General features: G+C 38.7%; 1 protein-coding gene across 1 annotated transcript in view; it reads right to left on the bottom strand.

The window, feature by feature from the left end:
* Positions 1-299: 299 nt before the first annotated feature.
* The window catches only part of LOC109576755 (uncharacterized), a 366,105-nt gene continuing 348,749 nt past the window's right edge, over positions 300-17,655 (bottom strand). Inside the window, exons 21-23 of the mRNA XM_070778427.1 lie at positions 12,880-13,086; positions 760-907; positions 300-682 (exon numbers count right to left, since the gene is read on the bottom strand). Of these exons, the coding sequence (XP_070634528.1) occupies positions 770-907; positions 12,880-13,086 (345 nt within the window). The 3' untranslated portion in view covers positions 300-682; positions 760-769. The remainder of the gene's footprint in view (positions 683-759; positions 908-12,879; positions 13,087-17,655) is intronic.

The following is a 17,655-nucleotide window of genomic DNA, read 5'->3' as shown; positions in this document are numbered from 1 at the left end:
CAGGATTTTCTATAACCCATCCACTCTCTGAGAGTTCATTGTCCATTTATGATCCTAAATCTATTCCAAACCTCCAGCTGAAAAGAGAAAAGCAAGGGATTGAAGAGGAAAAGGAATAATATAAACAACTGGCAAGAGGGCTTTGCTACTCTCATCCTCTTAGAAAGAGCTGGGAAGACCTTAGAGGGGAAAGTAAGGAGCCAACATCTGAAGCAGCCAGTTTGGGGTTGTTTGCTGGTATCTCAGAATACAAGATACAGGCTCTGCAAAACAACTCATTTAAGTGACTTGGTTTTTTATTGTTATGTAATTTTTCCTTTTTTTTCCCCCCTTTGAAGCTTCTTCTAGGAAAAAAAAAAGGTGAAAATTTTATGCTAAGTGAAGGACAAAGGGGATTTATTTAGATTTGGTTATATCTTCTTCTGGCGATCCCACTTATTCCCTCCATGAAAGAACACACTTCCGTAGAACAGCGTGGAATATGATATTCTAGCTCTTTCTAAGCTGATGAAGATCGGCAGGATTCTGTGCTCTCTGAAAACATGTCTGGGATGATCATGACATCGAGGTTTTGTTTCCAACTCCGATTACTGACTTTCAGTGAAGTGCATATTATAAGGCAGTAGATTGGAAAGGAAGCTGAACGGAATCTTCTCACAATGACTTGGGCGCCGCTGCGGAGCTTTACGAAAACAAGAAAGCACTTAGTTGAGGCACTCGCGTATAGCAGTGAGCAAATATGTAATCACAGGTAAATACCTTTTTTATTCTAAAGATTTTTTTTCTTTTCTCTTGATTTAATATCCGGGGAATCTCCCAGTGTACTGTCCATTTCACTTAGCTGCTTCTGAATAGCTGTGACCAGCTCACTGGGGATAATTGTTAAACCACCGATATCACCAAACACCTGAAAAGCGGTGACAAGATGGCACATGTTAATTTACCACGTTTCAAAGAAATGTTTAGGCAGAATGAACGAAAGCTGTGATTTTTTTCCCCCCAATTTTTCTCCTGGGGGAAAAAGAAAAAATCAGCTTGGAAATGCCATTTTTGTTCACTTAATTCCACATTTTAACAGGAGACTTCAATGTAGGTTTTATGATTTGGTTCCGTTTGTCTCTGACTTTGACAATAACTTTATAATGCACCAAAAATATAAATATATACGCATTTGTATAATATTTAGTAACACAGAACGCAGGGTCATAATCAGCAATCTAAACACATGTGAAAAGTGAGTTATGCTAATCCTACAGAAACCAAAATGGTCAAAATAAAGTGCAAGGCTGGGGTTTTCTTTTTTGCTTTTAATAATTTTTGTGTGATGAAATGGAGAGAAAACAAAAATATCAGGGGAAAACACGGACAACATTCCTTTGAGTAGGAACTCATTGTCCCCGGAGAAGCTTTCTGTAAACACAGGACTAATTATCTTTGAGCGCAACTAGCGGCCATGCCAACATCCTGTTTCACTTGTCACACACAGTTTGGGTTTATTTCTGGGCTGTTTATAATAATCATCAATTTCACTGACTTCATCTGTCTTCCCTACATCTTGAACGTATGTAACATTTCCAGGAATTCTGCTGAAGGACTGTTTTCCCCAGAACTTATGGCCTTTTGAACTGAAGGCCACCCTGATGAGAAAGGCAGGGACCCCATCTATGTCAACACTGGCAAACTGAATGCATGTCCCTGGATACAGAAGAGAACATCCATTGTAATTCCCACTCATGTTGGGGTAAATAAAAAGCCTTTTGTGATTAAGCAGAAATAGATTAGATACTTGATGTCTACAGCTAAATAATGTTGAGGAAAACTGGACACCTTCATTTCTTCTCTTGCTGAGTCTCTCTTCTCCGGTTTTCTTAGAGTCCCACCCCCACCCACTGTTCCCTAAAATTGTTCTCCATCATCACTTCCCTGTCATTCTTCTTTTTATTAGATCCACTACTAAGCAGGGGAGCCGGGGCTGCTGTGAGACTTGTGGGATCTTAGTTCCCAGACCAGGGATTGAACCTAAGTCCCAGCAGCGTGCGAGCCAAATCCTAACCACTGGACCACCAAGGAATTCTCCTCCTGTCGTTCTTAACCATCTCTCTCTTTTTGAATTCTTCACTATATCCCCTTCTTTGCTCTTCTCAGTCCATTTTTTTTTAGTCTAAATTTATTGGGAATCATGCTGTGCCACAGCTGCATTTATTTCATCTTCTTTCTTATCAAGACCCTCTAAAAGTTCAACTCAGAGTCATCATCTGAGCTTGGTCCATCATCTCGCGATATCTTCCCTTTTAGATCCTCGTATGATGGATCATGCCAGTAGTTCTCGGAATTTCTGAAATACACATTCCTCATACCAAGTGGGGTGGCAGTCACCCAAATAAGAAGTTTCAAAATGACAAGTTCCCTTTCTCCTAAGTTTCCTGCTATTCACAATCTTTCTTTGTTATTGAGAGTTTGATTCAAGAGTAAGAACTTCAATCATTACTTTAACCTGTAGGACATAAATTATTGGATTTTTTGTTTTTTTTTACTCAGTACTATGTCTTAATTAACAGGAATTCCTAAAATGTCCATAGGGTGTGGGCAAGGAGGGTCATGGCACCAGGCATGGTTGAGGAACTTCCCCAGTTATCATCTGGACTGATTACCTGGAAGGGTTTCTGTATCCTGATGCAGAGGGCCATGGACCAAGAGCATGCAGCCTTCTGTGTTCTAATGGTTTTAAAAACTTGCTTCTAAACTTTAAACTATTCCCCTCATCCTCATCACAGCTGCCACCATAATATATCAAAAATGTACTTGTAGAAAATGATCTGCATGTCTATGTGAAGAGACATCAGATTAATAAATAATACTTGGCCCTGATAGGTTTGGGAAAGAGGGAATAAAAATATAATATATCCTTAATTATAGTCAGTAAAGAAAGTTATCTGTTGTCACTTCTCAGTTAATTGTTGTGTAAGACTATTCACTTTCCAATGACTGTATCTGTTTAGGGTCACATTTCAAATGATTTGTGCTAGAAAAACAAGCTAATAATATTATGATCACACTTATTTTATGAGTTTCATTGATTACTGGGAAGAAACATTGCTAGAAAATAAATATTGCAAACAGCTAAGATCTCATGGCGAGCTTGCTTTTAAATGTGCTGTGCTTTGAAAAAAAAAAAAAAAAAACTAGTTGTACAGCATTTTTCAAAGGCAGAAAGTCACAGTAAACTATGCTGTCCATGTGGTCTCACAGTTCAAACATATCACTATCTCTTTAAGTTACAGAGAGCACAGTTTGTGTAGCTATAGCCAGAAAGATTATCAAAATGTTGGGCAAACTTCCTATCCACTGCAGTGGTGGCTTTCTCTTGGCCTGCTTTTTCTGGAGGGCAACTTGGAGATATATACCGTATTTATGTGTATAAGAAATATGCTCATAAATATATATCCTCTTCAATTCTCAGATTCTTTGGCCTAGTAATTCCACTGTCAGAATCTAGCCTTAAGAAAATAATAAAGAATATCCCTGAAAATGCCCCCAAGAAACTCCAAATTTTACCCATTCATAAAAGCAATTTAAAAAATGGCAAAAACATTTACAATCAGCTTTTTTTGGGGGGGAAACTAGATCTGGCACATTATGTGACCGAGGCCAAAGCCACCATGAACTTGACTAGCTGCTCAGGCCCCCACGAGTGCAGTGTAATACACGTATGATTGTGAACGAATAGAGGGCAAGCTTGGGCATCTCCAGGCAGTGTGACCAGCAAAGAATTTCTGCAGAGAAAGACAAGGATAGTTCAGGCCATGTGGATGTACGGAGCTGGTGGTCAATAGAAACACCCGTCCCCATGGAGACAACACATGTGAGTTCCTTGTTTCTTGTGCGTGAAGCAGGACTGGCCCTCTTTGGTATAAAGAAGCCCCTAGATTTCTTAGAAATTGTGATAAACAGGCCTTAAGAAAAAGATAGCGAATTGACTACTAATAAGGGTGGATATACCCTGAAGTATCTACTTAGAAGAATAGAGTTGATTTTATTTGCCTTCTACCACTGACTGGTAGAAGGGGTTGTACTTTGCTCCCCAAAAACACATTTTGATCAACCTTTAGTGCATGGTCATTATAAAGATGGTAAGGGGGCTGAGGAAGAGGAATAACAAAGTAGATACAACATTCAGACAGATTTGGTTTCAATTTGTTAAGCTGAGCACAGGACATACATGTGCATAGCACTAACTCACTGACAGCAATACTGGTGACCCAGGTCAACTCTTCATGGCTCCATAGTGAAATGAAATTCTCTCCAGCAAAATTCAGGGAGCTGTACCTGAACTACGGGTAGAGTCTTAACATTAGGTTACAATTGTAGATTTCAAAAATAGAACTAGAAAAAAATAGAAACAACAGCAACAAAAAAATAGAACTAGAAGCAATAGGCTACTCAGAGTAAATAATAGATCGAATCAACGTTATTTAAGAGAAAGGAAGTCTGCATTTTGAAAAAGTAGAGCATGGATGTTAATTTCCTCAAACAGTTAAATAAGGGCTGACATTCGGATTAATTTTCCAGGACTGAGTGAAGATGGGGTGTCAGTAGCGGGGGCTATGTTGATCACCACCCCTGTGGAAAAGTATAACTCAAAGCACACCCTCCTTTCATTTTTGCGAAAGTAGACTTTACCTGGTTGTAAAAATAAAGAACATTCAATGTTCTTAAGATTAAATATCTGAATATTGCTTCTGAAGTAGCAGCTGTCACCTTAAATCCAAAGTCTAGTTTGTTTACTGACTGTATTTTATATCCTTTAGAAAATGACACAAAATGGCAATAAAATCATCGTAAGTATTCTACAGGGGAATATAAACGCCCTTTGGTTACAGTGCATGTATCTTTATACATAATTCCAGTTTATTTTCCCTGGAATTATGTTAAATATGTAAAAAGCCTTTTCTCATAAAGGTAAAAATGCTAGATGTTTCTGAGTTGTAATTTAGCATTAGTGTCAAGATTGCTTCAGAAAATAAGCCACTGTTACTGTTCCCTGCCTTATGTGTATCATTCAGCACACTGTATATGATTTTTGCACATAAACTTACATGATTTTATGCCAATGTTTTATTAAATACAAATGGGATTATAATAATTTATAGGATACAAATATGTAAAAATAACTGACAATAAGCAACTGATTTTTACTTTGCTTAATCATATTATCCTTCAATAATTGTTTCAGGTCATTATAGAAGAATCTGTCCATAAACTGAAAAGGAAAATCTAATACTTCTGTATCTATGGATTCTTAAAAGAAATCATTCATTTGTAGATATAATATTGACACAATTACAGAATGTATCAAAATATTTTCATGATATTTCTATACATAAATACAAGTAAACATAATTATGCTTAAGGTTTTGTGGCTTTTTTTCACGAGTGAATTATCTTTGACTTTTTAAGAAATCAGTGTTTAGGCAGCCTTGTCAAATGGAATCAAGATAAAAATCACTGATTAGTTGTATTGTCATATTCTGAAATGCTCAGCTCAAGCATTGACTGTTGGAGGCATGGGTTTAAAATATGTTTTGAACAAAAGGTAGAAACTTCTAGTTATAAGATAAAGACTAGGGATAAAATATAAAACTACAGTTAGTGCTGCTGAATGATAGATAAGAAAGCTGTAAAGAGAGTCGATCCTAAGAGTTCTCATCACAAGGAGAATTTTGTTAGTTTCATCTTACTGTATCTGCATGAGGTGATGGATGTTGAAACTATTATGGGTATCACTTCACAACACACGTAAATCAAACCACAGTGTTTTATGTTAAGGTTATACAGTGATGTATATCAATTATTCCTTGATACAACTGGAAAAAAAATTAAAAGCAAATATATTTATAATGCAAAAAACTCAAAATTTTTCCAAATTTATAGCAACTTACGATTAATAAATAAAAAGCATAAAAATATTTTTTTCAAATTTAGGTTACCTTTTAAGTTATGGTTTCTAAATTCCATAACAATAAAGAAAAAATATAGATGAGTGAAAGTGAACATATTTTTACCCAAGTTAAAAGATTCATTCTTTATTGACTCTGCAATAAAGATTTTTCACCTCTATAATGTTTATATTGAATATTTAACCATATGCTTTAGTTAGTATGTCAAGGCTTATTTTTCAAACTGCTTTTTTACACTTAATAAACCTTTTAAAACATTTCCTATGACTTAGAATTCCAGAAAAATTTTCTCCTCCAATATATCATGCATATATACATTGTTCCTGATAGATAAATGAAATAATAGAATAAATCGTTTCTACAACTTTCATAAGTTTAATTATTTGGAGAGTCAAAGGAAATCTAAGATGCTGAAAATTATTTTATAAGTAAATATTTTTAAAAATATGCATGTGATTATTCTTTTCTTTTTATATGCAAATAAAAAAGTAGTCTATAAAAAACAGATACTACCAAAGAATAATTGTCTCAAATTATGAGTACAAATGAAATATAGAGAAATGTATTATTTATAAGATTGGACAAGTGAAGTTATTTTAGAAAAGGCCTGTAGTAACTCTAAAATGTTTTTAAAAGTCACACCTTAATAAGTAAAATCAAAGTAGTTCTTTAGGATTTTCTAAAGAAACCAAACATAGTTTTACTAAAATTAATTTAGTCACTGGCATTTATATTTTTGACCCATAAAAATAGGACAAATAATACAATACCTTTTAGAAGTATTAGCTACATTTTCTGAAAATATGTCTGAAATCTGTTGCATTTATTTTTAAATTATAATGTGCTAATTTTTAAAAAACAAAGCTATTGTTCCTCTTACGGTTACCAATTATATATATAAATAATAAAGTAAGCCTGAGGTGAGAACCATCTTGCTTAGTTTTGTGAAAAGCAAACCACGTCATAGCAAGTTGCACTGACCTAATTATTGCTGACAAATAAAATCATTTATTTTGATAGATACATATGGAAATAATAATTTTGTCAAGTAATTTTCAAAAGGAGGGAAATCTCTGATACATTTAACTTTTATTTAAATGATTAGTAAATATGTCTATTTAAGACTTTTCATGGTAGTATGATAAGAGAATGTCTTATAAGTAACCTTATATTGTAATAGTACCCTGATAATTGAATTCTTCTTTGCTCTTGCATTCTGCTTTTTCATAATTTGTTTTTCAAAATGGGGTCTAAGTTTTAAATACAATACAGTGCTGTCCCTCTGCAGTTTATCACAATAATGAATCATTCTTAGGAAAAAGAAATAGCAAGATAGTATCAGGAACTTATTTTTTAAAAATCAATAGAAGCGGCAGCTATTAAGTTTGAATATGAGAACCAAAAATAAAAGACAATCCTGTACTTGACATTTTTAGCAACACTTTATGCAAAGTCATAAGTATTCCTATTGCTACTTCATTTTTATGTATATCTTCAATTATGTCTTATAAGCAGTTGTGCCCCAAGAACTTACTGCATCTTTTCACGCAGGTGTTGTGCACAAAATGTAAAGTTTTCTAAACTTGGGAAATGAAAATGGGACTTTCTTCTATTTGCAAAAAATGGGGTAATTTTAATATTTTCTTTAGGCCAGTTGATTTTAATATTTTCTTTAATATTTTCTCTCTGCACAATGAGAAACACAGGAACAGCTTTGCCCCTTCTCATGGACAATGACTTTCAACAGAAGGAAAAATTGGATAGGGAAATTCTCAACAATTTATATAATTCCTGTAGACCCCAAGTTTTCAGTATTTTCCTATTGATTTCTCTTCTTCATGTTTGTGGATTTCTCTCTCTCTCTCCCCGCACACACACACACACAGCAACTTAGTCATTGTAACACACAGATATGGGAATTTCCAAAAACAATAAATAGTCTTTTCTGGAAGATATTAAAATAGAAGAGTTACAACTGAGAATGCTCAGTTATTTGTGTTATGTTCTGCCGTGCAAATCACTGATTCAAAGACAGAATGTGGTGCCTCCTTCTCTACTCAAAGCTTCATGCAGGCTTGCAAGATAAACCTTCCTCTGCTGTCTTCTCGCTGAGGGTCATATGGTTTTGGGTTAGTCCCTCTACACCTTCTCTTCACACCAATGGCCACTCACTACCATAAGCAGGAGAAAAATCCCGAGCTAAGTCAAACCCATCTAATCATAAAACTGTGGTTCCGTGTTTTGTTTTCCCCTTTCTTCTCCTGCTGTTTTTTCTATCAGCAGAACACTTAATAACCACTAATTGGTTAATCTGTTATTTAGGCAAGTATTAATATTCTCATTTTACAGACAAGGAATCAGGCCTCCTGCTGCGTATCTCTAGGCCTTGGGTAAGGAGCTCTTCAGATGGGAGATTCAAAGTAGGTGAGCCCGTCCTCTGGAGGATGAGAAATTCGCCTGGAGCCGCTCAGCGGGGCCTCCCGGAGCCTCTGTTAGATCTCTGGGTTCCTGACTCCCACTTCTCCGCTCAGACCACCAGGCGACACTGCCTCTAATGACAAAAAAAAAAAAACGCTTTTCCCATTCCACCCCAACTAATGCTCCAAGGACTTTCTTAATTGCAATGGATACCCTGGGATCCGGAAGCTTATTTGTGACTTGATGAGTCTGCACCAGGGTTTCTAAGTTTTGTAGCACTCAAAACTTTAGAACCACTTTGTACTTTCAAAAATAACTCAAGCTGCAAAACAGAGACAAAGCATTAACATATACACACTACCATATATAAAATAACCACAAGGACCTACTGTATAGCATAGGGAACTACACTCAATATTCTGTAATAACCTATAAGGAAAAGAATCTGAAAAAGAGTATATATATGTATATTGTATATATACATATTGCATATATTATATATAAATATATACATATAGCAAGTCAACTACACTTCAGTAAATAATTATTTAATTTAAAACCTGTTCCTCTGCAGAGAGTTCATGGAATCTCCCAGGCTCAGAGAGGTTGAGGAAAAGAGAACTCAGGAGACGCCCTCACCTCCTGACAGACCACTGACCATCTTGGACAAGCATGGAGGGGATTTTATTTTTTAAAGTCAAATATGTAGAACACTGTAAGAACTGTGTCATCTCAGAACACAGACTTGGATGAAAAAAAATTGGTGAACATAAATCCATAGGAAGGATCGTTTGTGGTATAACTTCTACACCCACCCAATGAAAGCTGACCTTTCTAGTGCAGAAATTATTCTGTTCCAAAACCATTGCTTTTCACAAAAAAATTTAAAACTGGCAGGTATCCTGCTTCAAAACTCAAATTGCTAAGGTTTTCTTGAGGGAAAAAAGAAAAGGTTAATACGTGACCTATATTTCATATCAGAATTAGGAGAGACTTAGAAATCACTCTCGTCACAAACTGGAGCTGCGTTAAATGCAGAAGGAGCTCGGAACCCGAGATACCCTGTTTAACAACCACCATGAAACCTCTGAGAAGAGAGTTCAGGTTATAAAGATGAAGCATTTTACTCCTTTTTGTTTCCCGATCTCATTTGTAAATGAATTGGGTACAGAGGCAGCTACCTCTGTTTCTTCCCTTAACAGAATATCCATCAAAATGTGGCACAGATCTTACAGGTGTCTCTAAACGGATCTGAGTCATTTCTGAAGTATTTGCTGTTGTTCAGTTGCGCCGTCTTGTCCAATTCTTTTGCCACCCCATGGGCTCTAACCGGCCAGGATCTCCTGTCCATGGGATTCCTCAGGCAAGCATTCTAGAGTGGGTAGCCGTTTTCTCCTCCAGGGATCTTCCAGACCCAGGGATCAAACCTGGGTCTCCTGTATTGGCAGGCAGATTCTTTACCACTGAGCCACCTGGGAAGCCCTTCCTAAGTATAAGTTCCCTCTCTTCATATGATATAGGCATTAATGGAAAAGATCTCATGGAGCATAATTACTCATCAAGTAGTATAGCTTGGCATCCCAAAATTCAAGGCAATTTAAAGATTTCCTTGAGCAATAGCTATGTGCCTAGCACACAGATAGGGAATTCAAAGGGAAAAGTTAACGTTAATCCCAGTAGATGACTACTTATAAACTACAGTTTGAAAAGTTGCATTAAAAAAAAATAAAAAAAATAAAGAAAAGTTGTTGTTTCTTTAATCCAGAAAGTAAAATCTATCTAAGTGTTGTTGGAAATTTCTTTACCATGTATATGTCTTTGGGAAAGATAATACATGGATTTCATTTCCCACTGAAGTTGCCAAAAAAGTCTCAAATCCATTCCAATTTCAGGTTTTGTAGCTCAAAAAGCCAGTAACAGATCTGACTGTGCCTGCAAGTGGTCAAGATATAAAAGAAAGTAGGAATATTGTTGAATAGCCAGTCACGTGGCTGAAAGAAAACCTGCCTAGTCTTCAGAATGCTCTGGGACTGGTATGGTTTTATGGTTCCTGTCCTCTGGGAGACACAGTTTAGTACTGGAAACAGGTTTAGAACAATAAGATCTAGTACTCCTAAAAAGGGGCTTCTCAGATGGTGCTAGTGGTAAAGAACCTACCTGCCGATACAGGAGACGTGAGCCGTGGGTTCAATCCCTGGTTGGGAAGATCCTCAGGAGGAGGGCATGACAACCCACTCCAGTATTCTTGCCTGGAGAATCTCATGGACAGAAGAACTTGGCGGGCTATAGTCCAAAGAGTCGGACACAACTGACGTGACTTAGCACGCACACAAGCACTCCTAAAAAGTGTTAAGAGAAGCTGCGAAGAGGCTCCTGCTGTGCTGCTCAGTCATATCCAGCTCTTGCGACCCCATAGAGCCTGCCAGGCTCCTCTGTCCATGGGATTCTCCAGGCAAGAATACTGGAGCGAGTTGTCATTTTCTCTTTCAGGGGATCTTCTTAACCAAGGAATGGAATCTATGCCTCCTGCACTGGCAGGCAGGTTCTTTTATCATTGAGCCACCTGGCAAAGAGGCTAGATCCTTTCAAAATGGATTTCATAGTGGACAAAACAGGTAACACTCAAGTATAAAGAAATAGGTGGCTGGGCTTTAGACTTGGACTGCAGAGAGAGCAGGCCCCTGTGCCTTTGCTGAGATCTGAAAAAAGAGGAAAAGCTGGCTTTGTATTTGTTAACATCTCAGTTGGGAACAGGCTTAGAGGGGTCCAGACACTTCCACCATCACATAATCGACCATTATATAATCCCACAGCATGGAAAACCCAGACATCCAAAACCAGGTAGGTCAATAATACTTCCTGCCCCATCTTACAGTCCTCCTAGAAGTTATCTTAGTTTTAGCAAAATGGTACTACATTTGAAAAAATGTTTAAAAGTTGAATGATTTTAATCATGCATGATCCATGTTGTTGTTGCTCAGTTACTAAGTCATGTCTGACTCTGTGACCCCATAGACTGCAGCACAAGAATGGCCAACCACTCCTGTATTCTTGCTGCAAGAATGCCATGAGCATGATCCATAGCACTGTGTAATGCATATTGCACCTTTTTTAAAAAGACCTAAAATACGTTGCCAATGTTATCTCATTCATCTGTCCCAAATCCCTATGAGGCAGGTAGCATAAATATTCATAACCCAGTTTTACAGATAAAGATGGAGTCAGAGCAGTGGGAAATGACTAAGCCAAGGGCCTAGTGCACATGCACGGGTGCAGAAGAGTCAGTAGCAGCCTGTGATCCAAAGCCCCGGAGAATTACATGGGGCCTAGTCCTCATCTGCCTACCCACTTCCTTGCTACAATATGCACAATCCTCTCCTCTATCAGGGAGAGGGGAGGGGAGACAATGGGTCTAGCACACCTCTGCTTCTCTGAGAGCCTGAGAGAGTCACTCAAGTACCAAATACTGTTGTGGGCTGGGTTTTGTAGACAGGAGAAGCAGGCTAATCTGCAAGGCTGAGCTCTAGACAGTTAGAAACTTCTTCAAGGTTATAGTCAAAGCAATTTTTATGAAGGCATACTTTCATCAACCTCATAACAGAAACAGCTATAGCTAAACTCCACAGGGAAAGTGTGATGGGAATGGAAAGATCCTCATGCTGCAAATTCTTAGCAACAGCATTGTGCCACTGCGAAGGGCATTTCATGCCAGCAAGACCAGAGAATCGGATGTGATACGTATCTGAACTCTGCTCCTCCACCCTTATCTCCATCAAATAATGGGAAATAACACACTTTCTGACCTCATGATTCAACACCACTGTTGATGCTAATGGGGACCTCAGGTCCCAACATGCCTGGAAGTTTGAATTCTGAGACTATGAAGCGATGTAAGAGGGTTTTGTGTGTGTGTGTGTGTGTGTGTGTTTTCTTTCAAATAAACTTGGCTCACCAAAAGACCTTGACTTTTTAGAAGGAAATGTGACCAAGATATTTGCCAAATGCTACTATAAAAATTTTGAAACATTTAGGAAATGGAGGCTTTTCTTTATTTTTTTTTTTCAGATTTATCTTATGGAAAAAAAAATGAAACCATACCATATCATTCATTTTGTGTAAGATCATTTAAGCAAAGGGCTGTGTACTTTTCTGCCACATCAAAGTGTCTATGGACTCATATTTCTTCTTCATCAATCTGCTGGTTATTTCCAAATAGTAACTGAGTCAAAGTTTATCAAGCAGATTCCCGAATTATTTCACGTAATTTGTTTCCCGCCTCTCTTCCAAAAGCTATGCCCAGAAACATTTTTTTTTCTTATGTGGTACCTTTGTTTCTTTAGGAAGACATTAAAATACATCTTCAAGTCCTATATGCTATTAGAAGCATCAGTTATGTTTGCAAATTAATTTTGAAGCTTTAAAATTGAGTATAAATACACCCACATATATGCATGCATGACGACATACACGGCATTTGCATTAAAATTTTTTCATGTATACTCACCTCAACAATGGCACCGCTAGGGAGCCTAAGAAAATGGCGGTATAGCTCTTGGAACCCACTGGGATAAACGGTGTATACAGCTACATGAGAAGTAATGCCTCCTGGACCAAGTGCAGTCATAGAAATTTCATTGTGCTGTTGGAGGTCACAGCTGGAGATGCTGGACTGGACGCCATGCTTTTTCCAGATATAATCATACACTGCCACCTAGTGAGACACAGAGACCCCCCCAACCCCCCAGCCCCAGAAAAGGAGAGAAAAAAAAATTAATTAACTTCTGGCAAGAGCAGAACCAATTTTAAATGCATCTACAATAAATCTGAGAGTCTCTGCCATCTGCAATGCCTCTGCCTCCATTCCAGGCATATTTTTATGACATATATCTAAATAGTGAAGAAAGACAAATCCCCGGTGTGTGCTCCGTAAAGTTAATTCTACACAGATGAAGCTGTAATTGGCTCCCATATTAACCCAAAGTAGGAAGATCAAGCAGGCTGCGACAATGACAGGGTTGATTAAAAAAAAAGCTTACGAATGGTTTTATGAATGGGTGTTTGTGCCTTTCCATCCAAGATAAATCTTTGCTCTTTTTTGTTTCTTTGTAGTAAGCTAAGTCTCTGGCATCACCAAAACAGGAGGCAAGATAAATTAAAGATATATTTTAGTGATGTGCACAGGGCAGGATTTTTGCATATTTAGTTTGTGATTATTCCATTGTCTAAAGACAGCATTCCTCGTGGGGCCTTTAGTAAAGTTAACTGAACTATGAACAAATTCAAAAGATATTGCTCTATTGCTTGTCTAAAACACTGGCAATGAAACATTAGATTATACTGCTCCAGAAAATTTTTTGAGGCTGATAAACCTTCTCGCCTCCAGATTTCTTTGTCATCTTCTCCTGCAACTGCTGAGCTATACAAAATGCTTTCTAAAATGTTCAGTTTCCCTATTCACATACTCCAGTCATTTCAGAGGTTAGTAAAGGAAAGTATTCAATTGATTTCTTTCTTCACTGGCTCCTTCTGAGGCAGAAAGCGTTTATCTGTTGTGGCAGAAAGTTCATGTCAAACACATTCCTCGAAGTTAACTCCTAAGATGATTTGCAAGTACTTTCAACACTCAAAAATATAGAAAGATCAAATAATACAAAGGAAAGTTCTGGCCAATTATTACTTAATTCAAGTCTCTAGTTGACAATAAACTCCCAGGATTCTAGCTGGGAAGCTTTTTCTTTGAAAATGAAAAGGTAACATTAAAATCTAGGTGAACAGGTAAAGAAGTGGTAAATGTCTTAAAATAGCTTGAATGAAAGAAAAGATTAAAGTTAAAAAATTAAAGTTACAATTAAAAACAGACATTTATTGAGGACCCATCTATGTTAGTTTTTTCAGAAAATATAGACAAGTTTCAGGATCTATCAGAAGTTCGCAGTAAGAGACTGGTATACATTTAACTTAAAGTCAATGTAATTGTGATGAGTGCACAGAAGGAATCTTACCAAGGAGGTGAGGTTTGATTTGGGTCTCAAAACCTTACTGGGATTTCAAAATGTACAAAAAGGGCCATGGGTGTGTCCAGAACCGAGATGCAGAATGCACCGGGGGCTCAAGGGCCAATCCATGGTCCAGTGGACCTGACTGAAGGGCAGGTGTGAGAACCAGGATGTAAGGCTAGAAACATCATTGGCACTGTGGAGACACAGGATACCCTGCTAAGATATTCGTAGTGTAATTCATAAAGAGGAGAAGGCTGGCGGTTTTTTGAGTAGAAGACAGGCTTCATTTGACTTGTATTTTAGAGTAACAGAGCTAAAGGCAGAGTGACAGGTAGACCAGAAAGACGATAGTTTGGAGCTCATCTCACCAAAAGTAGAGGAGGAGACCCTGCATTTGGGGAGTGGCGGTTGAATTGGAGACAGAGTCAATGATTCTTTTTCTGAAACAGAACCGTCAGAGTTCAGTTGCCAGCTAGATGTGAGCTTTGAGTGACAGATGTCTCAAATGTGGCAACAAGCGTGGGTACCACTAACCATGCTACTGCAATGGGCCCGTGGCAAGCAGGCAGGACAGGCTTCGCAATAGCACTGACTACATCCAAAGAAAGCATTTAATAAACTATGTCAAAGCCATGGTAGCAGCAGTGGGAACGTGAATCCACTTATGTATTTACTTTTTAATCTGTGTGATCACCTGGTGGGCATGTTTAGCGACACTGCGCATCCCCAGGTCAAATCAGGAGGTGGGTGTCGCTGCTCTTCCAGCCCCTCCCAGAGCCAGGATCACAGCTGAAGCCTAAACCAGGAGCAGAACTGAAGCCTCCTGGCTGCAAGTGCAGCTCCAGGCCAAGTATCACACACATCTCTGATATCTCCAGCCTTTGGATGTAAGAGGATGTAAGACTTTAGGCAAAACAGAGCAAAAGAAATGGGATGGGAATAGCGTGGCACATCCTGGAGAACTAGGGGCTTTCTGCTTATTCTGTGAAGAACTTGGTGATACAGGAGTTAGCCAGGAGCCTTGCTGGATGGAAGTCTCTCTGTCCTGGAAATGCAGGAGGAAACACACCCACGCTGCAGGGCTGGCAGCACGGGCGTGCCACAAGACGCTGAAGATGTCTGTGTGTGTCTGCAAAGGAGTAACTCTTGCTTTGGAAGCTGATTCCTTTTAGACCGTAAGTGACCTTGAGACTTTGGGTAGTAAACTGTGCAGAGCAGGCTTTTAGAAATAGCTCTTATTGCTTTTGATATGCACACCCTTCTTCCTCCTCTCCTTCTCAAGCATCTCTAGTCTGAGGAAAGAGAGGAGTGAATTGCCTACTACCCAGAGACATCCTAACCGATCTAGAGTCTAGGGCGAGAATGGCTGGATAGACTAGAAAGGAAGGCCTTCCCTGGTGGCTCAGCAGTAAAGAATCCACCTGCAATGCAGGAGACACTCCTTCGATCCTGGGTCGGGAATATCCCTTGGAGAAGTAAATGGCAACCCTCTCCAATATGCTGGCCTGGGAAATCCCACGGACGGAGGAGCCTGCTGGGCTACAGTTCCTTTTGGTCGGAAAGAGTCGGCCGCAGCTCAGCAACTAAACCACCACCACCCAGACCAGAAAGTAAATCAGCGTGATTGAGTGGTAGGCCTGGAGGCGGACAGTTCACACACATACCCACCCTTGTTTGTCTGTTTATGTTGCAACTCTGTCAGCTTGGTATTATTATTCCCATTTTATAGCCAGGGGAACTGAGGTTCAGAAATATTAAGTAACTTGCCCAAAGACAGTTGTATGATGATACTATTTACTAAGAAATAATCCTATTCCTCTACCTCTGATTTACCCACAAGCTTTTCTTACTCTCCTCCTTGGTGTTTTTGGAGCAAGAACTCAGAGTAGCTCCCTTGCCCCTTTTCTCTCTCTCTCTCTCTCTCTTTTTTTTTTTTTTTTTGTATTCAGGAAGCACCCACATCCTCTGCCTGTTCAGAGTCAAGTCCTAACAAGAGCAGCCTCTTCTGAGCATGACTTTCCTTCCAGCTCCTGCCTTATGGGGTAATGAGTTACCAAGCCCACTTTGGTTGCTAATCGAGAGCTGCATCTTCCAAACAGCTTTAGTAGTCATGAGGCTGACATTTTTATTTCCTTTAGTCTGGTTCCTGTGCTTGCTTAGTTTTTCTCAACTAGCTCAGGTGAGGGAAAGAGGCGTATATATCGCAGTGGCCCCCTGGGACCACAAATCACCATGTAGCTCTGATATTTGAACCCAAATTGATCTGACTCTAAAGCTGACGTAACTGTTGATTACAGCATGTGGTAACATGTTTGATGCAGAGACCACTGTCTTTGTGCGTTAGTGTGTGGCTGAGCAATGAAACTGTGTCTGAACATGGTTCTGAATTTTTCTGAATTTTTGAGCATGCTGAATTTTGCCTCAGTGAAGTGTGCCTGTGAAAGAATCTATGGGAAGATTTGTCTATCCTTGGTCTGAGCAGGAATTTTGCAAACATCCCTCAACTCAAAAAGGATACACTGTCGTTTGTCATAGAAAATCAAAATAGAGGCAGCATCCGAATTACTACAGCTATTTAGTTTTATTAATATCCACGGAAGGTTCTCAAGCTTCTTTGAATTGGAGATTCATTAGAAAAAAAAATTACTAATGTTTTTCTCTTTATTTATTTATTTATTTTTTGGACCATACAGTTCTAATACTAAAGCAGTTGTGGTCATTTCCAGAATTTCCATCCAGCAGTCCTTAAGATCTGATCATCAAACACGTGTCCACAAGGCATGTGTATGTTGGTCTCTCAGTCATGTCCAACTCTTTGCAACCCCATGGACTGTAGCCCTCCAGGCTCCTCTATCTGTGGGATTTCCCAGGGAAGAATAGAGGAGTGGGTAGCCATTCCCTTCTTCAGGGGGATCGTCCCAGCCCAGGGATCAAACCCATGTCTCCTGCATTGCAGGTGGATTCCTTACTGTCTGAGCCACCAGGGAAGCAGTGGCATGTGGACCAAATTAAACCCTATTATTTCTGCTTTACGAGTACACACCTTTTGGAAAAGGAAAAGGGAGAGTGACCCATAAAACCTCACTAGAAATGGTTAAGAATCTGAACCAGATGTTCACCCTGAAGAGAATATTTTCAGTTACCTGGTGATCTAGGGAACACTCTCCCATTGGCCACCAACACATCCTACCCTCCGGGTAATTGCTTTATATTCTGACTTACAACCAAAGACAGCCTGAAGCAATTGGGGATGCTTAGCTTTGAAACCTTCTTAAAATCCT

This window comes from Bos indicus, chromosome 23 (assembly GCF_029378745.1).
Source record: "Bos indicus isolate NIAB-ARS_2022 breed Sahiwal x Tharparkar chromosome 23, NIAB-ARS_B.indTharparkar_mat_pri_1.0, whole genome shotgun sequence".
Classification (NCBI taxonomy): domain Eukaryota; kingdom Metazoa; phylum Chordata; class Mammalia; order Artiodactyla; family Bovidae; genus Bos; species Bos indicus.
This window is presented reverse-complemented; position numbering and strand designations above follow the sequence as displayed.